Here is a 27,738-nt window from a genome sequence, read left to right on the forward strand (position 1 = left end):
CCGATTAAGGATTGTGTAATAATATAAGGAATGGACGATAAAAAAAAATATCCATGTATTTATATTACATATGTGCAAATGCTTAGTATGGGCTTATTTCACATGAATTAATAAATTCGCTACATGATTGAAATAAATAATTCATGCTTTTTTAAAGAGTTTAAACAAGGAAGTAATAAATATTTTGAAAAAAATTAAATGTACATTTTTTTTATTAATTCTTTAAAATGTGTGTAAAAAAATAAATTATTTTATGTATATATAATAATATTTTTTTTTTACACATTGATAGCTAAAATGGAATGTAATTAGTAAAAGATAAGTCATTGCATATTTTATTAATATGTACAATAGCAAAGACGTGATTAAATTTTGTGGAAAAAAAATATGATAAATGATTAAAAAGGTAGCATAAAATATAACTACTTTTTATGTATAAATAAAATTACAAAAAAAATATTTGCTTGGGAAATTCGTCATATGTGGAAATAAACTCTTGACGAAAAAAAGTAAAAAAGAAAACTCCACTTAAAACACAACCATTGTTCATGCCTGTACATAAATGGAATGTGACAGTCATGGACTAGTACTTGCGCTTGTGCATGTGCAAATGATGCCCTTAAAAATTTAACTTCTCCGCTATGTTCTTATTTTTTTCATGTTCTTTTTTCATTTCCTTTATTCTGTCTTTTATAATTTGTTCCCTTTCATCGGGCACGCAATCCAACCGACGGTAGCTGCAAAAGGTGACGAGAAAGTAAAAATATGTAGACAACAAAATAAAAAAAATAAAACGTATATTGGTTCACTTAATATGTCCACTAGAGTGGCTAATGAAAATGTGTACTTACCTAACATCTTCTGAAAGCTGTATAAGTAGCTTAGTATATTTATCAGATTGGTCTGAGTCATGCTTAATATAATTGGATTTGATGATAAAATTTTTAAATATTTTTTTTGCTTCATGTATATTTTTTTTTTTCCAATTTATAAAAATAGGTTCTAAATGTTTTGGTTTTATAGCTTTAAATATTTTATTATTTTCATCTACAATTTGTATAATTTGTTCTAAAGATTTATTTATTAAATTTATTGAAAGTTGTGAAATTAATTTATCAAAACGTTCTATTTTTAAATTTATATAATTATTTATAAAATCTTTATATATCATATATTTGTCTTTATCTGATAAAAATATTTGTTTATAATTTTCATTATTTAATATATCATTTGAGATTAAGCCAATTTCATCAAATTTTTTATCTTCCAAATATTTATGTTTCAAAAAATATTCTAAACTTTTTTCAACATCTGGATATTTTAATCGTTCATGTAAAAAAACAGTGAATAAATTTTTTTGATTTTTATCATGTCTTTCAAATTGGTTATTACTATGTTTTCTGTTTGTTTGACTTTTATTATGTTTTCGATTTTCTAATATTTTTTTACTTATTGTATCAAAGAGTTTATTTTTTTTTTCATAAGATATTAATTCATATTTTTTATTTTTCATTAATGTATTTTTTATTTTAAACCATACACCTGCACTTTCGGTTTGTAAAAAATCCCATAAGTCTTGTTCAAATTCTTGTTCTAATCTTGATTCCTTTTCTTTTATTAATTTTTCTAAATAGTTATCTAATAATTTACTTCTTGTATTTTTCCATTGCTTAGTATGATTACCTTCATATTCTTTTTTCCCCTTCAACAGTTTTATTATATCCTCTTTATGATCATATAAATTTTCTAATTTATTTTCAAATTTTTTTAATAAACTTTGAAAATTTTCAATTAACATTTTAAGCTCATTCTTTTTGTCTTCCTTTATTTCTTTTATTAATTTATAAAAATAATCTTTTCTTAAATCTTTGGGTACTTTCATAAACCTATTATCATATAATATGTTTCCTAAAACATTTTCATATTTACTAAATTCATTTATTTCTTTTTCAATTAGTAAAGATTTATATCCATTTATTATTTTTTCCATTTCTTCATCTACTTTATTTTTACTTTCATTGTCTCTTGATATTTCATTTTGAAACTCATTATTTTCACCTTGTTCATAATTATTACCATTTTCTATATCATCATTTAGATTCTCTTTGTTTAACAATTCTTCTACCTCTTTGGGACACTTCCATGTTTTTTCTTGAGTTCTTTTATTAAAATAAAATTTATAATTCTTACTTGTTTCGATAATAAACCATCCTTTACTTTTTTCTACATATTCCCAACTTTCAGGAACACCTACAAAATATTCTTGAACTTCCTTGGATATTTTTTTAGGCTCCTCTATCACTGAACTATCTGAGATTTTTATATCACCTTCATTACTTATTGCATTATCAGCATTATTGTTAATATTTTTTTTTTCTTCTTCTGTTATTTTTGTATCATCATTATTTGCATTGACCCCAGTTTCCATTTCCAAACATACTAAGCCCTTTCCTTATATTAAATTTTTTTTTTTTTTTTTTTTTTTTACTTTACATTTTCCCAAAATATCTTTCAGTTTGCATATAAAACTGTTTATTCGTTTTTTTTTTCGAAGGTTGAAAAAATTGTAATACTTAAATTGAAATAATTTTATATTTTTCTGCTATGTATTCCTTTTTTTGTATGTTTATTTAAACATTTTTTTGTGTAATTTTGTACCGTTTGATATGAAAAAAAAACAGCCAAAGCATAATGGGTAGATATTTCGGGCCTAGTATACAAAACCAAAAGACTAAGTTGATAAATTTTATTTTAATATCATAAATTAAAGTTTGATTATAAATTTTATATATGAAAAAATAAATTACTGAAAAAAGGTGGAAAGTTTGGCAAGCTATGCCACTATAGTATAAAAACAAAAAAAAAAAAAAAAAATAATAAAATAATATAAAACTAAATAAAGTTGCAAAATAGGACAACAATATGAAAAATGCTTTACAATTGCAAAATAATCACAACTGACAAACAAACGGAAATATTCTCCCATTTAAGAAAACTATATTAATTATAATGTAACACTGGAAAATGTAGTATAAATATAAAAGTTTGATAAAATATATGTGTGCATTATCGCTTGAAATAGGAATACAAAACATAAAAAAAAATAGAAGATAAAATAATTCCAACTATTACAATAATTAAGTTTTGCTTGTCTGTTTTTTTTATAGTACTAATTAAAGAGGAAGATAATCCAATATAATTATACATATCAATAACTTTTTTACGAACTCCTTTTAAAAATTTATTTTGTTTTCTTAACATATCTAAGGTATTAAGACCTTGGACATGAAATATATTTAAATTATTTTCAACATCTTTTAAAATTTCTCTTTCTTTATTTAAATAGCTAATTGCATTATCATCATTCCCAAATTTATTTTTTTTATTATGTGAATATCCTAAACCTTCATTGTTATTATTTCTTACTTGTTCTTGTTTTCTTAAATTGGTTTTATAAATATTGTCCAAAGTTTTTATATAAGCATTTGCTTCGCTAGTTAATGTTTCAATTCTTTTTTCCCATATGATATTTTTGCTATTTAAAATATCTCTGTTATTAGTATTCATAAATTCAAAAGTATTTTTTAAGGTCTCTACATTTACATAAAAAGAATTTGTTAATGCATTTATTTTATTTAATGTTATATTATTTGCTGTTGTATTATTACTAGGTATAATATTACTATTTTTATTATACATATTAGTGTAATTATTATATGAACTGTTCATATTTTCTTGTTTATCATTACTACTAATAATTAAATTATATGAATAAAATAAATTATAATTTTTTTCTAATTCTTTTCTAATTTTTATTATTTTACTATATATATTATTTAAACTCATCTCTTTCATCTCTTTATCATCATTTTCTCGATCATTCTCAATTTGGTTATTTATCGAGTCTGTCTGTCCTACACCATCCCCTAAAAATGCTTCATATTTATATCCCATTTTTTCCATCATCTGTGTGCATTTATAGCTACTTCATACTTTCTTTCAATGCAAATTTAATCATTTGCTTTTTGTTTTTTATATATCTTTGTATATGCTCAGGGAAATATATTTATTTCATTTATATTCTTCCACTGTTTGTATTTACCAATTTATACCCATATAACCGTCTTATCCTTGCTCTATGTTTTAGCATAATTTTTATGAACAAAATTTTAAATGGTCATAATAAGCTAGCTTTTTTTTTTTTTTTTTTTATATAATCTACTAGCAGTTTGGAACATTTCCAAAATATGCTTAAGTAATATCTTTTTGTATTTGCCAAATTTGCAATTCAAAAAAAAATAAAATAATAAATAAAATTAAATACAACAAAACCCCAGAATAAATTTAAACAAAATATTGTACTAAATAAAGTATAATGCTAAACATATTTTAAAATATTAATAAAATATATAACAAAGGAGAAACGAAATAATTGCATTAACTAGCGTTACTATTGAATGAAAAAAAAAAAAAATATATTATGTATGCATAACAATTGGTTAAAATAAAAAGAGCATTTGAAATAAAATATGGCAGAGATATATTAAAAAAGAATAACCCCAAATACTCTCAAAATATCCATAAGCATATTTTTTAAATATGACTCAAAATATGTATTTATAAAAATTATATGCATAAAAATATATATAAAATATTGAAATATAAAAATATTATATATTATCCAAAATATTATGACTTGTACATGTAATAATTGCATACTGAATAAATATGCTGGGCTTAAGTACTTTCAAAATGCTACATAAAATAGCTTAAAAAATGAGGAAGGAAAATATATTTTATATCCCATATGTGCAATATAGTAGGGGTAAAAATAAACTGAACAAATATATATATTATATATATAAGCCCATATGAAAATTCATATAATAGTTGATACATATGTCTTAAACGGGATAAGGCATACCAAAACAAAATAAAAAATAAACATATCGTTTAAAAAATAAACTGTTAATAAAGTTGTAAGCCATTAAACATAGATTTAAACATTTTATATAATATCTCTTCCTTGGTATTAATACAGTTTTTGCTTATTTTTTGCAAAAATCTACATTAATGCTTCAACCTACCATAAGGCTTTTTTTCATATACAGTTTTAACAGTGGTACATATTTTGTATGAACATGTTATTCGGTAAAAAAAAAAAAAAAAAAAAAAAGGGAAGCACACTTATTAGCTTCTCTAATGTAAACTCCATAAATTACACACAAAAAAAATTTGAAATATATTATAGACAGACAAATAAATATATAACATGGTCATTATACTATTAAAAATAAGAGTGGTATATGATAATTTGTTCTTTATTTTTTAATTAATGATATATATTCCTTGTTACGTTACGAAACAAAAAAAAGTAAAATTTAATAATGTGAAAGAATGCATATATATATGTCCCTTTTTTATGAATAAAAATGGTAATATAAAATAATTTATTTTTTTATTTCACCAAATGTTCCCGTTGCTTGCTATATTAAGATCTATATTTAAAAATATTTGTTTAAACATATCATAGTTTATATATAAATTATTAATATCAATTGAAGAATAATTGTTTTCTTTTTTTTTTTTATCAACATAATCCTCAAAATAAATATTTTTTTCTAAATTTTCTTTAAAAGATTTATTGTTAGTAAAATATAAAATCATATTTACAACATCTTCAATATTTATGTTAATATTAAAATGGTGTAAAGCTTTTTGAATTTTTTGAATGTTTATTAGATTTTCCAAATTTTTATTATAATATATCATTTCATCATAATTATCCATTTTTTTAAAACTTATTTTTTTTTTTATTTTATGTTTCATTTCTTCTTTTAATATTTCATCATCACTTATTTTGTTATCAATATTAAGAATATAATTCCATATATATTCTATTTTATTATCTATAATATTTTTAAGTTCGGTATCATCACATTTTTCATAAATTGTCTTAATTTTACCACCACGTTTTCTTAACGTTTTTTCCAAGTTTTGGACGTTAGCATTTTTTTTTTGCTTCTTCATTTTTTTGTCAAATAAATATCGATTGTGCAAGTTTAACAAAAAGGTTGTTGTGTCTAGCCACTGTTATTGTATCTACAATAAAATGATGGTGGCACAAAATCGAAAGATAAAATTATCGCTTTATGTGAAAACTATTAGTTGAATATACATCAGTAGTTTTTTCATTTGTTATCAAACATTTATCAATTCGTGATGAAGGACTACCTTTATTTGTCAAAAAATTTCTGAACTTATCTAATGATTCTTTATTTTCACTTTCAGCAGTACCTATTACTGTATTTTTATCTGTATTTTGTACATATCCTTTTATATTTAACATATCAGCTTCCAGCTTTGTATATTTTCGAAAAAAAACACCTAAAAAATAATATAATTATTTTGGTACTACTTTTATGTGTGTATATATATTAAAGAGGAATATACATGTTTAAAGTGATGAATAGCTAGAAATAAATTATATAAAGAAATTTTAAAGCTTTTTCTCATATAATTTTTATAACTAATATATTTTTTATTTAAAAAAAAGAATAAAATGTTGATATAATATGAAGATGGTTTATTCCTTTTTTTACATTTCTATATTTTTTTTTTTTTCAAACCTTGAACCTTTCCGAAAACTTCAAAATCAAATTTATATATCATTTTACTATAATTAGTAAATTGTCTTCTTGTATAATTTTTGTTTCCTAAATATTTTGTCTTTGGAAGTAAAAATAAAAAACTAGATAATATAGATATTCGCATATCCACTACTTGTGTGATGATTAGTTTGACTTAAGGATTGTATACAAAGTGAGAAATAAACAATTGGATAAAATGAAAAACAAACAAGCTCAAAGCTGCATAAATAAATAAGTATATATATGATTAAGCGGATTAATTTATTGCCCATAAAATATGTAAAAAAATATATTTTATTTTCCAATGTATTTTGGGTCTCTCTATATTTACACAGCTTTCATAACCATTGTTAATTTGGTATCCTACTGTTCCATTATTTTTTATTTTAAAAATTTTTCATATTTTTTCATATATTTTCATACTTTTCATTCATATATTGTATGATTAAATTATAAATTTGGTGTGTCATTAAAGCTTATACCGATAAATTATGAAAATTTTTTTAATTATATAAATATTAAATATATTTATTTTTTTGTGTATACCTTTGAATATACCATTGTGGAAAAAAATATAAATAATTTGCATTACATAATTAAATAAAAAATATGTTTTATGATAATTAATGACAGTTAAATATGTTTATTTTTTTTAACACATGATGTTTTAAATTTTATATGTTTATTTGTTATTTTACAAAGTTATACACAGTGCTATATATTTACTTATTTTTCATATACAAATAATGGGTATACTTATGTGTAGGTTTAAAATAGGATGTAGACTATGTCACTTCATTTTTAATACATATAAAATAGGCATACTATAATGTATAGTGTGTTTTTTTTTCTTTTTATAATATGAAATAACTTAATAAGCACACTCTTTTCGTTTACTCAGCCAACATACAACTATACATTCCATTTGTTCATATTTATGTAGTATACTAAGACGGAAAAAATAATAGTTCGAATAATAAACTGCATTTTTTTAAGTATAAATAATTAGGCTTAAAAATTGGAATACTCATGATGGTATTATTTTTTTTGAAAACAGAAATAAAATATGTATAGAAAGTATGTTGGCTTAACCTTAACTTTTTTTCCCCTCGTTTTTGTTCTTATTTATGTTAAAAAAGGAGGATTGAAAATTTAGATTTAAGTTGTTTATCTTATTGATAGGGCAAAGAAGAATGCCCTGGAATTACCAACAAGTGATATATTGTATATATGCATTTTGTGCCATGCGTGGGTATAATTTTCCTAAATCGACATGTATATACATACTAGTATACACACACATAAATACATGCATAATATTCACCTTTGCAAAGTATTAAATATATGGTGACGATTAAATTTGCTGAAAATTCTGCCCATGCTTTCTTTAGTACTACACATAAAACGTAAATACTCATAACGAAATGCCACGCCTTCTAAAAATAATTAAAAACAAAAAAAATAATATTATGTACATGTAAATCCCTTTTAATAGCATTTAAAATAGTATAAAAAAATTCGATAGCCTTCAAGCCAGACAAACATATTCTCTTTTGTTAATTTAGCCTTTTTTAATGTGTATTATTTGGTAAAAAATGAGATGAAAAATGAAATAAATATAAGTAAAAATATGGAAAAAAAAAATTATTTTTATTTTTTCATTATGAATTACAACATATATAAATAAATATGCATTTCTACATGTGCGTGTTGCAATTAAAAGATAATTGAACATAATTAGACCGTACTCACCATTTCTCTTTTTATGCTTTACATTATAAAGACATAGACAAAGACGAAAAAAAAGGGAAAGAAATTAAGGTGGTGTAGTGAACGTATAAGTGAAAAAATAATTTTTTTACACTATTTTAAATATCGGTGTTTTTTATTTTGAAATAAACTCAAATTAATATTTTCATACCATGTGGTTCTCAATATCATATACTTCTTTTTTTAAATTCCTTATTCATTTTTTTATAACATGTTTGGAACATTGTATTTTGTATATTTTTATATTTAGTATAATTTATTTATTTTCATTACTTATGTTTTAAAGTGATTTTATCATTTTGTTTACAATTTTATTTTATATACTTTTTCTCTTGTTCTTACGTAAATATAAGTATATATATGCATATGCATGTATGATGCAATTTTATTTATAATTTTTTGTAAATAGTAAAACAGATTTAATCTGAATTCCCCTTTAAACGCTTTAAATTGTGATTACAATTTTGTAAGTATAATTTTTTTTGTTTTATTATTCTTAAATAATGCTTAAGCTCGATATTTGCATCGGCTTGTAGTAAAAAAATATAAGTGAAATAAAATTCCATTTTTAATATGACCACCCAAATACTCATTGGAAAAACAAGCCCAAAAAAAAAGACAGACAAACGCAAACTGTATGATTATTGAATGATTGAAAAATATGAAAGACATCGAAAAAACAGGCAATAGAGGCCAAAACAAAAATAATGATCAGGCTGAAAAAGGTGGGAATGGCGAAAGGAAAACAGTTTTCACCATGAGACAACAAAATAATGACATGAAAAATTACCCGCTACATAAATATAGAAGTAGGAGTGAATCACATGGAAATGTAAGAAGCCGTATAAATTTTATGGAAAATTTGAGGAGCAGAAATGAAAAAAATATATCTTCAGCAAATAAAGAGAATCAAAAAAATGAAATGGAAAATCTGTCTATACTTGGTACTAAAGGGGGTAGTAAATATAATAATAAAGAAAAGGGATATATTAGAAATTATGAAAAAGCTAAAAAAAAAAACGATAAAAAAAATGTAGTAGGATATAACTATTTTACTAATAGACAACAAATGGTAAATAGTGAGAATATTATAAAAAATGTGCCAATAAGTATTTATGTTGGTACATGGAATTGTGAATATTCTGATTTTACAAAAGGATATGAATATGAAAAAAAAAGATATACAACAAACTATTTAAGTGAAAGTACAAAAGATGATTTATATTCTATAAAACTTGATGATAGATATATGATCAGATCTGTAACTCCATTAATTTATATTGATCCAACTATAAAAGAAAATAAAAATGGAACTAACGAAAATTATGATGACCTTATCAATTTCAAGCTAGCTAATAAAAATGTTACAGATCAAAAAGGTTTAAGTAAACATGGGGACATTTCAAACCGTTTTAGTAACATTCCTGAGGTTGATAAAGGGAAATGTGAAGTCAAAGGTCCCAACCAAAATGGATGTATTTCAAAAGGTGGCAATATTATAACAAGCGCTGAAGGAGGTGTAAAACGTTTCGAAAATAATATAGATTATTGCATACGTACGCCAAACAAACAAATATGCCCTAAAAATAATCCACAGTACGATCAAAAAATTTTAAATACATCAAATATATTTTCTGAAAATTCTATTAAAAGGAAAACAATAGGACCAGAAACAAGTATTAATAATTATAATAAAATATCTGAAAAAAAAATAAATAATTTACAAAATTATAAATCACAAGAAACGGAAATATTTTCCCATTGGATATCTCCATATTATGATATATATGTTATATGTTTACAAGAATCAATTTCAGATAGTATAATAGAATGTTTATCTATGTATTTAAAAGAAATAAATCAAGAGACATATGAATTTTTACCTTTGGCAGATTATAAATTATCAGGTTATGGTGATGGTGCATTTTTACAAATGAAATCTACAACAATAGCTGCTTGGGTAAGAAAATCGAAACTTCATCCTAAAGGTCCAGTTAAATTATGTGCATCTAAAACAATAGCTTTTAATAAATTAAATAATAGCAAAGGTTGTGTATCTATATTATTAAATATATTTAATCAGTTTGTTTTATTTATTGGATGTCATATGCCTGCTAAGGATCAAGAATTAAGACAGAAATCAAGAGAATTCATTTTAACAAAATTAAGTGAATATTTTAGTAATAAAGCAACATCAAATTTTAAAGATGTTTTTCATCATGTTATATGGATGGGTGATTTTAATTTTAGAGTACATGGAATACAAGTAGAAAAGGTTGTTCATTATTTAAAAACAAATAATTTAAAAGAATTACTAAAATATGATGAAGCAAATTCTCCATACTCCTATGATTTATCTATAAGCTTTCAAGAACAACCAATTAATTTTTTACCAACGTATAAAAAAAATGGAAACAGGCCTATTATTGATAAGAGTGATACAAAATGGGTTGAAAAGGAATACAAACTTATTCATAATATAAAATGGTATAAGGGAGGAAAACAGGAACCTCGTATTCCTTCAGTATGTATTAAAATTTTCAAATAATTTTCATCATATTTTATAAAATTTACTATTCATTTTGTTTTTTTTACATATATACATTATTTTTAGTGGACCGATCGAGTATTTAAATGGTCCTGCGATAAGACTCAAAACTGTTTGACCTTCGTTCCGAACACTTACATTTCGCCGATACCCAAAGAAAAATGTAACGAACAAAATTTTCATACGTATCATAATTTCAACTCTTTGCTTGCTCAAAATGGTACTACTACACACAATATTACAGTGAACATACATTTTCCATCCTTTTTAAACCCTGATCAAAGGCATACTCATGTGCAGCGACCATAGTCCCGTTTCCTGTTGCTTTCAAATGTACAAAATGACAAACGAAGAGGACATCCCTTCGACAAAAGTAATGATTAGTCTAAAAGAAGCGAAAAAAATTGAGCTTTCCAATTATATACATGCACAATCCTCGTCTTTTCTACCTTTTTCAGAGCATTTGGAAATTTTGATAATTCCCATTTCATGTCTTCTGACATTTCAACATCAAGGAGTTCCATATTTCATTCCCCTTTTGGATTTTCCTACTTTTATTATTATTATTTTTTTTAGGAATTTTTGTTTATATTATTAATTTTTCTATTTTCATGCATCCATTTATTTATATGCATGCAAAAATAAATCCGAAAAAAAACTGATTATTTTTCCCAAACCACTAGATCAACATTAAACCATGTGTTAATGCATATACGGGAGGGGGTGATAAATGAAAAAAAAAAAAAATACACAAAAAATAGCCATGTCAATAATGGGAAGCATATTATGTGTAAACGAAATTCTATAAAATTGCTGTACTTAATAAAAAGGCCGAAATGTGGCGGCTTTCTCTTAGTCATTCCTTTAATTATATAGCTCGAATGAGAGCAATAGGCTTCTGCTTTTATAATCTTTATATTTTCTAAGTTGTCACAAATGTGTTATTAAAAGATGCGAAATAAAATAAAATATTCAATGCACAATTGAAAAATTTTAGTTTTTTTCGGTTTCCTTTCTCATTTCCTCACTGGTTAACCAATGCGGTTGCGTGTGTCCAGCAGAATTAAGTAAAGAAAACCATTCGATGAAAACATAAACAAATGAAGAGATGATTGTGTAGACATCTCTTTAAAATTTTTCTCATAATTGACAAAATTATATTCATATCCATGCATAGACATAACATAATGTAATTTATTCACATTTTGAATGTTATCTTTTTTTAGAATCTGATTTAATAAGAAATTAAAAATGCTGAAAATGTTTGAACTATTTATTAATCCATTATTTAAAATAATTTTTTGTATTTGATTTTTATTTTGTTTTTCTTTAAGAAATATTTTCGATTTATTTTTAAATTTTATTTGTATATCCAAGTGTATTTTTCCTATATATTCAGCTAAATAGTTAATAAATTCATCAAAATTATGTTCATCCATTTTTAAGTTAGTTACATTTTTTAGATCCGCTTTTTTTGCATTGTAATTCATAATTTCTAGTAAAGACTTTTTTTTTAAAAATATTTCATAATCTACAAAATGGTTCTCTCGATGTGTTCGCAAAAAATTCAAAATTTTATTAACTTTTTTATTTTTATATTCTTCAATCAATTCAGAGCATTGTTTTTTTTGTGAATTAATCGATAATTTTCTACTGTCTGAATATTTTGCATTTTCAGACTTTTGACACCTTTCTTCATTTAATAGGATGCCATTATTTTCTCCATCTTTTTGTATATGGTTTTTATTTTGTTCGTTACTATTCCCTTCCTCTCTCTTTATGTTGCAAAATTCGAGTAGACTACCATCACTGCTATCAGACAAATTTCTATTTATATAAAATGTTTTATCATTTATACAAAACATCTTATTATTTATACTTTCCTTTTTTCCTGCACAATCTTTTGCTTGATCATCATTCGAATTAGTATCATTGCTTAGGTTTATATCCATTTTTGTGTTATGGTTTAATTGTTTCTGTGCATAATATATATCATCTCTGATTGATGGGGAATTACTTGACTCATCTGTTTCATTATATTTGGTATTTATAATTTTATCTTTTTCCCATTGAGAAAATATATTATTTTGTATGTATTCTACATCTAGTTCGTAATAAAAATTATTTGATTTTTTAATTTTAGAAAAACTTAAGTTTGCATTTTTATCAATTTCACTTCCCATGTTATATTCAAAAGATGTAGTTAAACTGTTAGATAAATTAGATGTGCTGAAAATGTCTTTATATATATCTGTAACTGCATTTAATTGATTTAGTATATTAGCATTTGCATCATTATTAATTGTTGAATTGTTTAAATTCATTTGTTGATAAATATTATTATTTAATTGTGTGTCATTACTATTTCCTTGGTATACTGTTTCATGATATTCAAGATGTATTGGATATATTTTTGCATCTTTACTTTTATTTTTTATAAAAATGCTACTTAATTTATTTATAAAATTTGGGGTATTATTGCAATTATCATATGTACCTACTAAATTCATTGGATATGTGTTAAGTTCAGAAAAAAAGTTTTTATATATGTTTCTCATTTTATATTTTATATTATATACTTTGTAGCTTTCTAAATCTTCATTATTATTTTCGTTTGTCTTGTTCACCTTTTCAAAGGTAGGACTAATTTGTTTTTTATTTTTTTCATAATCTATAGTAGTTCCATCGCTTTGTCCATCTATGGATTTATTTTTATCATCATCTTCTACAGAAGTGTTTAAATCTATTATAACTACATTTGAAAGTCCATGCTTATCTTTATACAAATTTTTGTGTGTTATCAAACTTAATTTTGTTAAATCATTGACACAAAGGTATATATAATTATTGTCGATATATAGTTTGTTATGATACTTTGAATCACAATTAATAAGAACTTGTTTATATTCCTTACATATATTATTTATATAATCACTAGTAAAGAATGTAGATAAATAGATGTTTTTCATAAGATAGGATGTTTTATTTTTTACAACATTCGTATATATATGTTTGGCATTTATAATGTCCTTATCATTTTCAGTAAAATTTGTTAAAATAATTTGATTATTAATTATATTATCATTTAAAACTTTTTCAAGGTTATTCAATTTTGTGTTTTTTCTAAAATACTTTAAGTAACAGATTTCATCATTTTCATTTTTTTCTTCTGATTTGGCAAATTTTTTAAGATCATCAAGATTTATCACTTCAAGTGTTGTATATATCAGCCCCGTGTTATTCACATTTTTTTCATTCCCAGCGAAATGCATGGCTTATTATTTCCCAAAATATGCTTTACAAACATTAAGTTTGAAAAAATAAAAAAAAACAACACAAAATTATAGTTTTATTTTTTAATGATATAATGGGTAGGTATATTACTATGGGATAATCATTGACATGCTTATTAATTTTTCAGATATTTTTTTATCCTATTACTTATTTTGTTATTGGTCATTATTATTTGCTTGTTATTGTTAATTTGCTTTTTCTTATTATTTTCCCACGCTTTTTGCAACAAAATTGGGTAGCCTTTATACCCATACTGGGTCGTGAAGGCCTCACAATAATTTGCATACCCTCCCGTGCATTCCCCCTACTCTTACCCATTATATTTTCATATTTTTTGACACGCTTTACACATTTCCATGCCATTTTGTTTTTATATATTATGTTTATTTTTTTTTTTTTTTTTTTTTACCTTTTTCACACCTTTTTTGATTTACATAATTTTCCTAATTTTCATTCATTAAAATGTTAACATAGAAAGATATATATAATAAAAACGTTAGTTCGATTTTTTTGATTTTTTTTCACTTTCGTTTTCCAATTTTTTATTATAAAATTTTTTCGCTATTTCTAGCTAAGGCGAAAATACATTACATTTGAATAGCTATCTTAATCTTGAAATGACTGTAAGCACATCAGAAAATGTTTACAAATTTGTAAAAGACTGTATACAAATAAAAGAAAAAATCGAATGTATAAATAAAATTAACAAAGACGAAACCAAAAAAGATAAACAAAATGAGATAGTAAAAGAGATACGAAATCAAAATTCAAATAAATTATCAAAGTATAATGTAGACTATTCAAAATTTGAGAATTGCATTAAAGAAATTGAGGCTGAGGAAGAAGAAAAAAAAAGTATTGAAGAAAAGAAAAACCGTTTTTTAAATAATCGAAATCCATGTTCTCATGATCATTCAAAAGAAAGACAATTATATGAAAAAAATTCAACCGAAAAAATTAAAGCATCAAATGCTTTTAATGAGCAAGGGAAAAAAGCATTCCATGAAAAAAATTATAAGCTTGCTTGTCTTTATTTTAGAAAAGGATTAATACAATTAGATTATAGTTTTCCTGAAGATAAAAAAGAACAAGATGAACAGAACGAATTAGAAATTAAACTCCATCTTAACATGGCCCTAACAAATTTGCATATGGCTGATTATTATAATTGTATTAGTGAATGTTCCACGGTAAGACTAAAAATGAAAAAATATGTCACACCATTGTGTATGTTCTATTGCTACTCTCTCAAAATTGATGTTTTCACAGTGTGCCTCATTTTGCCTATGCCTTTTTCCCACTCTTACAGGTGCTTAATCTTGACAAAAATAATGTAAAAGCATTTTACAGAAGAGGACAAGCTTATATGAGCTTGGATTTGTATAGTAAAGCAAAGGAAGAGTTTCAAAAGGTGGAAAAAATCGATCCCCATGATAAAAATATAAAGAAATCCTTATTAGAACTAGAAAGGAAAATATTAATTTATGATAAAAAAAAAAAATTATTATGCTCTAAAATGTTTTCGTCGAATGAAAAAGAAGTTTCTTCAAATAATTGTGATACACAAGTTGATAAAACAAAAAACAATTTTGAAAAAAAAGATGACAGTGGGGAGCAAACTAAAAGTATTCCCAATTGCAACAGTCTTAGTGATACTCCTAAGGATACACTAATAGTGAACCGAAATAATAACCTCAAACAAGTACATAAAGACAGCAATTTAAATATAAAAGGTGTACCAAATGAAGGCAAAGATAATAATTCATATAAACATAAGTATCAAGACTATTTATTTATGTTAAATAATTCCAAATTGTTTGGAAAAAACTCTGAATTTTTTTTAATAAACAATATATTTATATATCTTTTTATTTGTTTTATATTATTATTATTATTGTATATATTAATTTTTATTGTTATTTTTTATAAGCATGCCTCAATGGTTATATTATTATCATCATTGTCAATGTTATGTTTTATTTGTATATGTATATATATCTACAATAAAAATGTATATATTAATATAACAGATAAGAAAACATAATTTGTATTTTCACATTTTTAGCTATATATAAATATATCCATATTAATATATGGGCAATGAATGTATATTAGTTCGATACGTTTTTAAAAAATTGCAAAATAAAAAAGGAAATTCATAAACCTTGTCAGACTAATAAAAAATATTAATATGTTTACAAATTGCTGACGATTATTTATTATATACGTAAAATTATTTTTCTTATTTTGCAAAATTATGTTCTTTTTTATATTAACACAATTTGATAATCAAAGAAGGGAATAAATTTGGAAGGAAAAAATATAAAAAAAAATGCACATGTAACTAAACATGTGCAACGTTTTTAATTTTTGAAAATGCGAAAGGAATGAAAAGTATAACATATTTATGCTGTTCCAATCTATTAAATAAAAGAAACAGCATGCTCACACTTTAGCATTCAAAAAAGTAGGAAATCCATATTTAAATATTATCATATTTATCCTAAAAAATTTATGAAATTTGCATTTCTTTTTAATCCTCAAAATGTGTCGCTATGGAATACATAAAATTGAAACGGAAAAGGGACCAATAAATGTATACTTTGAAAAACAAAGTAAATTATATTGCTTAGTTCATACTATAAATAATATATTGCAGGCGCATGTATATTCTCCCCAAGATTTTAGAGAATTTGAAAACAACTTTGATTATACAAACCTAAATAATAACACATCAGACGATAATAATACCATAAATGAAAACAATAATAAATCTGCTGACCTAAATATAAAAGACACACTGAACTTTGAAAACATTTTTTCCTATATTAAAAGAGGAATTAATTATTTTGGAAATTTTAATATTGATGTTTTATATTTTTTTGTGAGCAAACATAATATTGAATTGAATTGGGTTGACAATAAAGAAATATTTAAAAAGGTAAATCAAAATAGTGATTGTCTTTCTCTATTTAGTGATAGCGTTTTAAATGACCCAAAGCTAATTGCTTTTGTAATAAACTTGGTTAAAATAAATTTTATAAATATTTACAAGCATAGACATTTTTATACAATAAGAAAAATTTCAGGTATATAATTATTTATTATTTTGCTTGTTAATATATAATTTTTCATAATACTTAAAATTGGCAAACTATTTACTTTCTTATCTTGTAGGCATGTGGTTCGTGCTGGATTCCTCACACAGCAAGCCTGTTTTGTTACCTACTAGCCAAGAAGTAAATATCGAAAAAAATAATAAAATAAAAAAAATGCATAATATATATACTAATGTGACATAATATTTCAATTTGCACACAAATAAACTGCCAATATAATACTTCTTATCATCTCAAATTCTAGCATACACCATTTTTACTACAATAATATTGCCAACATAAAAATATGTATATAATTTTTAATCTTAACACACACTTCTTATTCCTGTTCTTTCTTTTTACATCCCAAAATACGTATTAAAAAAATATATATACATAATTCCCCCCCTTTTAATATCAATGTTTTAAATTAAAAAAATACATTTATATAATTAAGAAGAGTTTATATACAACTTTATTTACAATAATATATTTTCTACCACGCTTTTATATTCTTAAATTTTGTCTCTTAATTATAAATTTTCCATAATCATGTATATATATATATGTTAATTAAATTTGGACGTATAAATTATATATACATCCTTACACATTCGAATTTTTTATTTTCCTTTTTTCCTTAAATATTTTTCAGATAAACAAACATTTAATTAATATAGTAAAAGATAATAATTTCACTAATCGTGATAATTATATTATACAAGTTTTTAAAAATTATGAGAAATAACACCAAAAACATTATTTTAAAAAATTATGCATGCGCAAAACTTTTTTTTAATAAAAAAAAAAAAAAATTTATTGCTAGCGCTTTGAAAAGCTTATAATAATACATAATATAAATATATGCATATTATATTTTCATCTTTTTTTTTGTTTTTTTTTTTGGAGTTATTGATTTATAAATTTTCCTTTTAACTATTTTCTTAATGTTTTTTATAAAACATAATAATTATTATATATTCAATACAATATATTTTTAGCTATAAAATATTAATATCTCAAATTAATAATAATATATAGAGAGAAAATAAAAAAGAGTTATAAAATTAGTAATGCTTATCGAAATTTGAAGAAACAACAAAAATGAGTGACAAATCCAGGCGAAGTAAAAATACATGCTACATATATGCATTTTGGAGATTTAAGCATTATATACGTATATAATTTATTTTTACAAGGGACATTAAATGCTATATTCTTATGCTTTTTAAAATTTATAGGCTTTCTCTTAGGAATTATTATAATACTAATATTATTCTCATTTGCAACATTCGAGCCTTATAGATACATGTGGTAAGAAACAGTACTTTCAAATATTAACCAAAAAAACATTCATTTACAAAGATACAGCATTATACATACATTTTTATGATTAAGCACGATATTTCCAAAAAATTTATATATTTATTTTATTTCAGGGTATTTCTAAGTATATGCGTATCCGTGCTACTAATAATTGATATGATGTTTTTTGGGCCTGATAAATTTATATACGATCCCTTTTACTCGTAATTAAATACTTTAAAATAAATTATACAACAATATAGTTTTGCATACGCATATATACATATGTTACACCATTATGCATGGATTATGTGCTTGGAAAAAGGCTTTATATTTTTTAGAGAATATTTATTAAAACATATATAATTTATATAGAAAAGTTCCTATGTAGATATATTTGTGTCTCAAGCTATTATTTATGTACTTAATATATCCAATTCATCCTATTTGTAATCTCATACCCTTTTTTTTTTTTTTTTTTTTTGAAGGAATTGGGAGAAGACGCATATAAAAGACTTATAAATAAAGAATAATCATTTTTACATTATTGTATATATAAATTATTGGTGTGCCCCATTTTTTATTTTTAAAGAATATATATTGCTATTTTGTTTATAGTGTTTCTTTTCAAGAATTTTTTCCGACTTATATTTATACATTAATTTTTTTGTTATATATTCATTATTATTTTTATTTTTTTTATGTTATAATTTTAATATATAGTTGCAAACACGTTTGTTAACAAATATAATAAATAAGATAAAATATAATATAAAATAAATTAAAGTATGCAATATTACATTGAGATAAGGGGGTACACAAAATACATTGTGTAAAATTTTTAATCAACTTGGAAAATTAAATAGGACATACCAAATTGAAACCATGCATATAAAATTAATTAATAAAATTAACTATTTTTTAATTATTTATTTTATTATGCAATTTTTAAAACATTATGAACATGTAATAAGATAAATAAAAAAATAGCTTTAAGTGAAAAAAATTGTACAAAAAATACGCATACAAAGCTAGTACTTTTTTTTACTTTTTTTTTTTTAATAATAATTTAGTATTAAATTCATAATATTTTAATGATAAACTAATATTTATTATGACTATGTTATAAATTAAGTAAAAAAATATAAAAAAAATATGAACAATTAATAATTTTAAAAAATAATATACAAACGTGTGTATGCTAATGTATTTAAATAAAAAAATATCCATACATTTTCTCCTTTTCCATTTTATTATATGTATTTTTCCTTATTTTTTATTTAATATATTTTGTTTTGATTTTATCATGTATCTCACTTTTTAATGGCATCAAAGGGAAATATTAAGAGTTTTTAAAGTTAATTTCAATTGCCCAAAAAAGGAATACATGCATGCTATAAAAATATTATATGCATACATTCCACACTTACATGGTGAAATACCACAAATACATTATTAAAAAAAATCATAAAATAAAGTATGTAAATCATTATTATGTATTGACTTGAGTATTCTTACCGTATTGTTATTAAGCTATGCATATATTGCTATACTTTGAAGTATAAAGCAACGTATATATAGAGATGGTAAATGTCATGTAGTTCATTCAATAATTTTACATATACGCATATTATATTTATTTGCATATTTTCATACATATTTGTACATCATTTGATTAGTGTTTCTTTTTAATATATGTAGTACATTAATACAATGTATTCATGTTGAATACATAGTGATATATTTTGTATTTTTTATTTTTTAATATTTATATATCTTTTAGTAGTCCATAAAACGGGTGTGTAAATTTCTATAACAATTGCATAATTTAAAAATTTTGTATACAGTGTTCGTTTTACTTATTTGAATTTTTATACTTTCATTAGATTTTCGTTTACTTTTATTTTGTGTTCGATTTCTTACACTATTCCATTTATTTGTTATTCTTTTTATACTCATGCATATTTTTCTTATAAATAATGTTCAACGACGATATAAAAAATATTTATATAAAAAATCACATCAAGAAAATATATATTGTAAAAAGACATAATGAAAATATCAATACCGAAGAAAAGAAGAGCAGTATTCTTTACAAAAATTTTGAAGATTTTATATCTATCCTAGTAAACATAAGAAAGCATGACAATCTTTTAAAAAAATTAAAAGCCAATATAAATGATTCGGACTCTTCTAAAATATTATTGGATTATCTAGATTTTTATGTCAGCAACTTCGGTTATAAATTCCATTCCTTTATTATAGAATATAAAAACGATTCTTCAAATGATGACATAAATAATTGTTATGCTATAAGTAAATTATCTAAAAATGACATTGAACAAATTGTGAACAATTCGTATTCTAGAGTGTTGTATAAATATGATGGCATCAAATATTTATTGTATTATATAAAAAAACATACGCTATCATTCGAAAATGTTAACCCCCATTTTATGAAATTATTAAGCAAATATTTATATGTTTCACTAAATCCATTGAACTTGCTTATTTTTGTATATTTAAAGATTTATAAAAATGGAGCTAAAAATAGTAAGGAATTTTCAGAAGACAGTGGAAAACAACATAATGACACAATCACAATTCAAGAGAATAATACAAATGGGAACGATTCATTAGTTGAAAAAAAGGATACACATTCAATAAATAATAATTTAAACAGAATGAACAATTATATCAAAGATAGTGAGTTTTTTTGTAACGAGTTATTTTCCTACATGTGCTCATATGGAGAATATATTATAAAACGCACAATAATAAGTTGCTACAGTGAAATATATAATAATCATAAAAATGTAAGGGGAAAATTAAAAATATATAAATGGACAAAAAATTATATTGAAAATTATATAATAGGTAAATTATGTTCACATTATTTTTCAAATACTCAAATGAATAATGATATTAATAAATATGTTTTTAATGCATATGCAAATAATTTAAATGAATATATTAAGAAGTATAAAATATTTACAGAAGTTAGTAGTGGTTTTAAAAATATTAATATGTCAAATAGAAAGTTTTCATATATATACGAATTAATTTTATTTTTATATTTTTCAAAAAAATGCTTATATCATTTAAATGAGAATATTAATTTTGTCTATCAGCTATCTCTCTATATTCTATATAAATCTATAAAAATGATTATTACGTATTTATATTTTAATTTGCCAGAATATATGTGTCATTATTTTTTGAATATCTATATAATGTTTTTTAAAAAAAAAAGAGAAAATGTACCATATATAATGAAAAAATTGAAGAAAAATTACAGAAATGTTATGGTTCATGTTAATAAGCAAAAGAAATCATATATCAGAGCAAAACTATGTAATTCAATCATAAAGAATCGAACTAGTAGCGATAATATTATCACCAATGTTAGCAGTAACGATAGTGGAAATAATAATGAAGACGAGGTAGTAAAAAAGGGGGTAACCGAAAATAAGGACATGAACAAATTGGAAATTATCAAGACTAAACTCAAAAGTTCTGAAAGTAAAAAAATTAAAAAAACATTAAGTCTTACATATTTTGATATAAATAATTATGATAAAAGAAAAGACAAAATAGAGGGATATCAATTAAATAAATTCTTAAACTTTCATTCACATGGATCTATTATACAACTGAAATATAATAATGAAGAACAGCTTAGAAAAAAAGAAAAAGAGAAGAAAAAATATATGACCAAAAAAAATGAACAAGAAGAAAATAAAATTACTACAGAGATCGACAAATTAGACGCAAAGACAAAAAATCAAATAAATGGATCGATATATCCAAATAAGTTTGAAATTATAAAAAGATATTCATTATTATATAATATGTATTACACCAAAAAAAATTATGGATCAATTGATAATTCGTTACAAAATATTTTTTTAAATGTAAATGCTATACACAAAGGAAAGAAAAAGAAAAATAAAAGTACAAAAAACAAAACTGAAAATAAGAGCAAAAACAAAAATGATTCAGCAAGCAATAAAGGCGCTGCAAACAAAAAGAAAAGTAATATATTTTCTAACAAGAAAAATATCCGTAGCCCAAAAGTAGCAAATACTGTTTTTAAATCGATATTTGAAAATATTTTTAAGCAAAATGAACATCTTATAGGTAACATATTCTATGAAGAAGATCAAGATAAAGCCGATGCTTGTGCAGATGAAAATCAAAAAAATAATAATAATGAATATGGACAAAAATTACAAAAACCAGTTGATGGTCCTGTTAATACCGATTTAAACGATTTCGAAATAGTTTTAAATGAAAAAGAAAGCATAGACATTTCTATTCCAAATGATATAGTCCAATCTGATGATAAATTAGACGAAAACCAACTAAAAGAGCAAATTGATAATGTTGTAATAAATGAGAGCCATAATGAGGAAAACGAAAATGAGTTGGAAGACCAAGCAATAAAAGAAGACATTGCGAAGGATGAAATGGGAAAAGACGGCATTGTGAAGGATGAGATGGAAAATGAAGATCTTCCAATTGATGCTCCTACAAAATGTGATACAATAAAAGATGAGATAACAAACGACGACGATGCAAATGATGTGATTATAATTGATGATATTATGAAAGAAGGTCCGACAAAGACACAAGTAAATACATCCTGTTTCAATAACAATGAAATTATTATAAATGATGATTATTGCAAAAAAGAGACTGAAAAAAAAATACAAAAGGAAAGCAGTGACCATATTGTAAATGCAAATAATAAAGGAAAACATTTTAAAGCTACTTCAAAGAAAAGCCTATATTACATTAGTGGATCCAGTAGTTCTGATGATTCAACAGATGATGAAGATTTTGTTATTGGAAATAAAAGATCAACCAAAAAAAAACGAAAGCGCAAAAAGAAAGGTAAAAAAAAAGAATCTAGATCGCCGCGAAAGAGAGAAAGAAAATCATTTGAATTAGAAAATCAAAAGGAAAATGAAACAAGCTATAGAAGAAGCAAAAGATTAATGAACAACCCCAAATATGTCTATTATATTTCTGATACTTCAAAAGAACCAAAGCTAATTAACTCTAATAGAATTTCAAAAATCGACAAATCTCCAATAAAAGTACATGATAAAAAAGAGAAGGATATTAAAGAAACAGATAAGCACGCGAAAAAAACAATCGAAGTAAAAGAATCAAATGAAAACGATCAGGAATTAAAAGAAAAAGAAAAAATATATGACAATGAAAATGGAAATGAAAATATTGCTCAAAACAAAATCGAAATTAGCAATAAAGACAATGATATAAATGATGAAGAAAATAATAAAGATGATAAAATAAAAAATGTAATGGAATCGGACAGTATTTTTAGCCATGATAATAATGATATAGAAAGCAGTAGTAAAAATGTTGTAGGCAGTACAAATTTAGATGAAGATAATGATGAGAAAGGCGAAGCAAAAGACATTGAACAAATCACGAAAGAAAATGTTGATGGGGATGAAAAAAATAAAAATTCCTTTAAAAAAAGAGATAGCAAAAACTTAATATTTGATTTGTCATTTAGTGATAGCGAAAATGATATTTTATTAGTAGATACAAGAAGCATTAAAAAGAAGGAACAAAATTTTTATGAAATAGAAGAAACTAATGTTTCTATATCAGATGATGGAAATATTAATAAACTTAAAAACCTACCAATAATAGTAAACAATTCTTTAATTGCTAATAAAAATAATATTAAAAATTTTGATGCTGATGATGATATGAAAAGACGAAAAACAGAATATATACAATTACAAGATGACTATGATATAATAAATGAAAAAAATAGAAAACTATATAGAGAAAGTAAAGAACGCGAAAAACCATTTTTAGATACATGTGAAGCATATATAAATGAAAAAGTAGATGATAATGAAAAGGCAGAAGATAATGAAAAAATAGAGGTACAAACTAGTGTAAAATTGATTGTTATATATTTATTTGATCATTTTGTTGTAGGAGCTATTAATTTAATTAATCCATATAATATTGTTGAAAAGGAAAGATATAATTATTTTACACAAGTTCAATCAAATATTAATGATACAAATCATACACAAATATATAAATACAATAGTAATGGCGATCATAGTAGTAATACCATTTTTACTAATTTTGAAGTTCAAGGGGCTTTAAAAAAAAATACAAAAATACATTTATTAAGTATAAAAAATGAAAAACGGGTGCTAACTATTTTAACAAAGCATGGTAAAGGTATAAATGGTTGTATATATAAATGCTTAGTAAATGGAAAATTAATGGCTTGTAAAATTCAAAAAAAATTATATCTAGCAAAAAAAGAAATATATTTTTCGTATATATTAAAAACAAGGCGGTCTAATAAATTAACAAAATATGAAAAGCGAAATACTTTAAGTCGATACAATAATAACGATGGCAATAAACATATTTTTTATGAAATTCTTAAAGAACATGAAAGTAGATATATATTTCCTGATGAACTGCACTACAAAGTAATTGATATTCAAAAAGGGAATAGTAAATCTGCAAAACTTTTACAATCTTATTATAAAACGAATAATAATGAAAATAATGATATTGAAGTTGGAAATTCTCTTTTACTTATGAATACGTTCAAAAATGTGAAAACAGTAAATGATATTATAAATTATTTTATAAAAAAAAATTATAATGCTATAAATGAAGAATTTATTCTATTTATTGTATATCAAATGGTAGTCGCTGTGTTGCAATTACACATATTAGATGTTGTGCATGGGGACATTAAAATTGACAACATATTAGTATCAAAGGATGATAATCAAAAAGGTGAAGGAAAAGACAAAGAAGCAAATGACTCAAGTGATAGCAAATCTAAGGAGACGAATTCTACGAGAAATAAAACTGCATCTAAAAAAGAAACAACTCATTCAAGCAAATCTGATTCTAAAAATAGGTCCACTAATGAAGGAAAAAATAAAAAGAAAAAAACAAAATCTACCGAAGTTTCGCAAATAAGTGCAGGAAAAGTAATTGATTATTTTTTAAATTCCGAATTAAATAAAGATAGTGATAAATCGTTTTTAAAAAAGAATTTTCCTGTAAATTTGTTTTTGGTAGATATTGGACGAGGCATTGATATGAAAAATTTTAAAAAATATATGTTTTATGGTGATAAATATTGTGATTGTTATAATTTTTTAACCGATTCAATATTTACTTATCACATCGATTTGATAGGAATAGCACAAGTAGCTAGCTGTTTATTATTTTATAAACATATAGGGAATACAAAATATAAGTATGAAAGTAGAATAGAAGACAAAACAACCATATCTGTTAACAATTTTGACATAACCTATATGACACATAATTCCCATTTTCTCAAAGCCAACATTAATAGAAATAATGATCATGCGACAAAAGTTAGTAAAAGCAGATATAAAGAATTAGAAAATTTTATAAAAATAAAAGAAAAATTGTATAGAGAAAATGATCAACTAAACGATAAAAATAAATCTATTTCATTATTGAATAATAGTTTTAGACAGGATACTACAGGAACAATACTTCGAGAAAAAAATGATATTCCTAGTAGTGCTATTAAAAGAAAAAGAAGTCCAAATGAGGATGAAAATATTGCTAATAAAAAAATAAATTGTGAAAATGAGAAATATAAAAATCAAAATTATAAAGACAACGATTTAAAAAAATCAGATCAAAGTAATGGTGAAAATTTAGATGATATTTATTTTATGGATTATTTTCGAATATTCCCAATAGATAAAAAAATAAATAAAAAAATTAGTAACTATTTTAATCAAATTAAAAAAACTGGAGATAACTATTTTGTAGAAAAAGCTGAAAAAAAAATAAAAAGTTTTTATGTAAAATTATTATTAAGTAAAAAAAAATATGCACATTTTTGGGAAATATTTTTTCATGTATTATTAAATTTTTGTAATGTATATGAATTGGATAATATAAAATATAATTCTAATGACATTAATTTGATAAATGACGAAATGAACACCTTTTCCAACAATAAAATTATTAACAAAGAAAATAATTATTATTTTGATTTTGAAAAAAAAAACTGGAATGAAATTGATCATAAAAAGGACAAATCAGTTGACACGTTTAAGCATGACAAAAATAAAAAATATGAAAATTCAACTAGCGATGCTATTATGATTTCTCATAATAATGAAGGTTTCAAAAATAAATTCAATAAAAATACAAAATTAGTTAACTTAAATGCAAAAAAAATTAGCACTGTAATTGATATATGCTCTAAAGACACCGTTTCAAATAATGGAGATAGCGAAGAGAAATCGTCTTTTTATGATATAAATAATACAGGAAAAAAAAATAAACTTAAGAATAATAACTATTGCGATAATACAAAGGATAACATATATAGTGATAAGATGTCGAACACTTCGAATAATAACCCAATGAATGAACGAGATATAAATTTAAACGATAAAAACAAAAGAGATTATAATAATGTAGCCGATTTAAAGAACGAAAATAAAAATAATCCTACTACTACTGCTACTACTAATAATAATAAGTATTTTTTTATAAAAAATTCCCTTTCAAATCTTAAAGTGATAAAAAAAACTGCCCATAATAATAAAAATACTGTTGAAAAGGATGTTGAAAAGAATGCTGCAATAAGTAAACCTCAAACTAAAATATACAATTATATTGGTAAAGATGCAGTAAATAATAAAAGGAAATTCTATTTTTTTGAAAATGAACAAAATAAAAGGAAATGTAGAAAATTAAATAATAAGAAACATTACAATAATAATGATACTAAAAGATCGACAAGATATATCAACAAACTTTTGAAAAAAAAAACTATAATTACGCTTATAAGCATAAAAAAAGCTATTGAAAACATATTTGAAAATACAGAAACTCAAGACACCTTACATAAGGAGCTTGATTTCATATCCACTATTCTCTAAACTAGACTTTTAAAAGAAAGGCGATAAATAAATTATAACATTGAAAATTGTTAAAATTAAAGCTATTTTGAAGGGGAACCAAATACCCAATATCATTTTTCTATAAG

The 27,738-nt window shown here is 23.2% G+C and overlaps 10 protein-coding genes across 10 annotated transcripts; 5 read left to right on the top strand and 5 right to left on the bottom strand.

Moving 5' to 3' along the window:
* Window positions 1-619: 619 nt before the first annotated feature.
* On the bottom strand, window positions 620-2,428 carry PCHAS_0907900 (conserved protein, unknown function; the record flags this gene model as incomplete). The annotated part of the gene is made up of 2 exons (XM_740306.2): window positions 620-737; window positions 852-2,428. The coding sequence occupies 2 exons, from the start codon at window positions 2,426-2,428 to the stop codon at window positions 620-622; spliced, it is 1,695 nt and encodes a 564-aa protein (XP_745399.2).
* A 638-nt stretch (window positions 2,429-3,066) lies between these two features.
* Window positions 3,067-3,966, bottom strand: PCHAS_0908000 (protein transport protein BOS1, putative; the record flags this gene model as incomplete). Its single annotated transcript, XM_016798054.1, has 1 exon — window positions 3,067-3,966. The coding sequence occupies one exon, from the start codon at window positions 3,964-3,966 to the stop codon at window positions 3,067-3,069; it is 900 nt and encodes a 299-aa protein (XP_016655313.1).
* A 1,497-nt stretch (window positions 3,967-5,463) lies between these two features.
* Window positions 5,464-6,030, bottom strand: PCHAS_0908100 (conserved Plasmodium protein, unknown function; the record flags this gene model as incomplete). The annotated part of the gene is made up of 1 exon (XM_732987.2): window positions 5,464-6,030. The coding sequence occupies one exon, from the start codon at window positions 6,028-6,030 to the stop codon at window positions 5,464-5,466; it is 567 nt and encodes a 188-aa protein (XP_738080.2).
* Window positions 6,031-6,142: 112 nt separating this feature from the next.
* PCHAS_0908200 (acylphosphatase, putative) lies at window positions 6,143-6,774 on the bottom strand (the record flags this gene model as incomplete). Its single annotated transcript, XM_016798056.1, has 2 exons — window positions 6,143-6,387; window positions 6,630-6,774. The coding sequence occupies 2 exons, from the start codon at window positions 6,772-6,774 to the stop codon at window positions 6,143-6,145; spliced, it is 390 nt and encodes a 129-aa protein (XP_016655314.1).
* Window positions 6,775-9,081: 2,307 nt separating this feature from the next.
* PCHAS_0908300 (endonuclease/exonuclease/phosphatase family protein, putative) lies at window positions 9,082-11,444 on the top strand (the record flags this gene model as incomplete). The annotated part of the gene is made up of 4 exons (XM_016798057.1): window positions 9,082-10,944; window positions 11,035-11,131; window positions 11,253-11,341; window positions 11,427-11,444. The coding sequence occupies 4 exons, from the start codon at window positions 9,082-9,084 to the stop codon at window positions 11,442-11,444; spliced, it is 2,067 nt and encodes a 688-aa protein (XP_016655315.1).
* A 555-nt stretch (window positions 11,445-11,999) lies between these two features.
* On the bottom strand, window positions 12,000-14,240 carry PCHAS_0908400 (conserved Plasmodium protein, unknown function; the record flags this gene model as incomplete). The annotated part of the gene is made up of 1 exon (XM_737238.2): window positions 12,000-14,240. One exon carries the CDS (start codon window positions 14,238-14,240, stop codon window positions 12,000-12,002), a length of 2,241 nt encoding a protein of 746 aa, XP_742331.2.
* Window positions 14,241-14,879: 639 nt separating this feature from the next.
* Window positions 14,880-16,306, top strand: PCHAS_0908500 (peptidyl-prolyl cis-trans isomerase, putative; the record flags this gene model as incomplete). Its single annotated transcript, XM_016798058.1, has 2 exons — window positions 14,880-15,452; window positions 15,572-16,306. 2 exons carry the CDS (start codon window positions 14,880-14,882, stop codon window positions 16,304-16,306), a joined length of 1,308 nt encoding a protein of 435 aa, XP_016655316.1.
* Window positions 16,307-16,807: 501 nt separating this feature from the next.
* On the top strand, window positions 16,808-18,108 carry PCHAS_0908600 (Josephin domain-containing protein, putative; the record flags this gene model as incomplete). Its single annotated transcript, XM_016798059.1, has 3 exons — window positions 16,808-17,351; window positions 17,440-17,501; window positions 18,016-18,108. The coding sequence occupies 3 exons, from the start codon at window positions 16,808-16,810 to the stop codon at window positions 18,106-18,108; spliced, it is 699 nt and encodes a 232-aa protein (XP_016655317.1).
* Window positions 18,109-18,464: 356 nt separating this feature from the next.
* On the top strand, window positions 18,465-19,187 carry PCHAS_0908700 (conserved protein, unknown function; the record flags this gene model as incomplete). Its single annotated transcript, XM_016798060.1, has 4 exons — window positions 18,465-18,486; window positions 18,602-18,674; window positions 18,800-18,889; window positions 19,154-19,187. The coding sequence occupies 4 exons, from the start codon at window positions 18,465-18,467 to the stop codon at window positions 19,185-19,187; spliced, it is 219 nt and encodes a 72-aa protein (XP_016655318.1).
* A 1,457-nt stretch (window positions 19,188-20,644) lies between these two features.
* Window positions 20,645-27,631, top strand: PCHAS_0908800 (conserved Plasmodium protein, unknown function; the record flags this gene model as incomplete). The annotated part of the gene is made up of 1 exon (XM_016798061.1): window positions 20,645-27,631. The coding sequence occupies one exon, from the start codon at window positions 20,645-20,647 to the stop codon at window positions 27,629-27,631; it is 6,987 nt and encodes a 2,328-aa protein (XP_016655319.1).
* Between the last annotated feature and the right edge of the window lie 107 nt (window positions 27,632-27,738).

This window comes from Plasmodium chabaudi (assembly GCF_900002335.3).
Source record: "Plasmodium chabaudi chabaudi strain AS genome assembly, chromosome: 9".
NCBI lineage: Eukaryota > Apicomplexa > Aconoidasida > Haemosporida > Plasmodiidae > Plasmodium > Plasmodium chabaudi.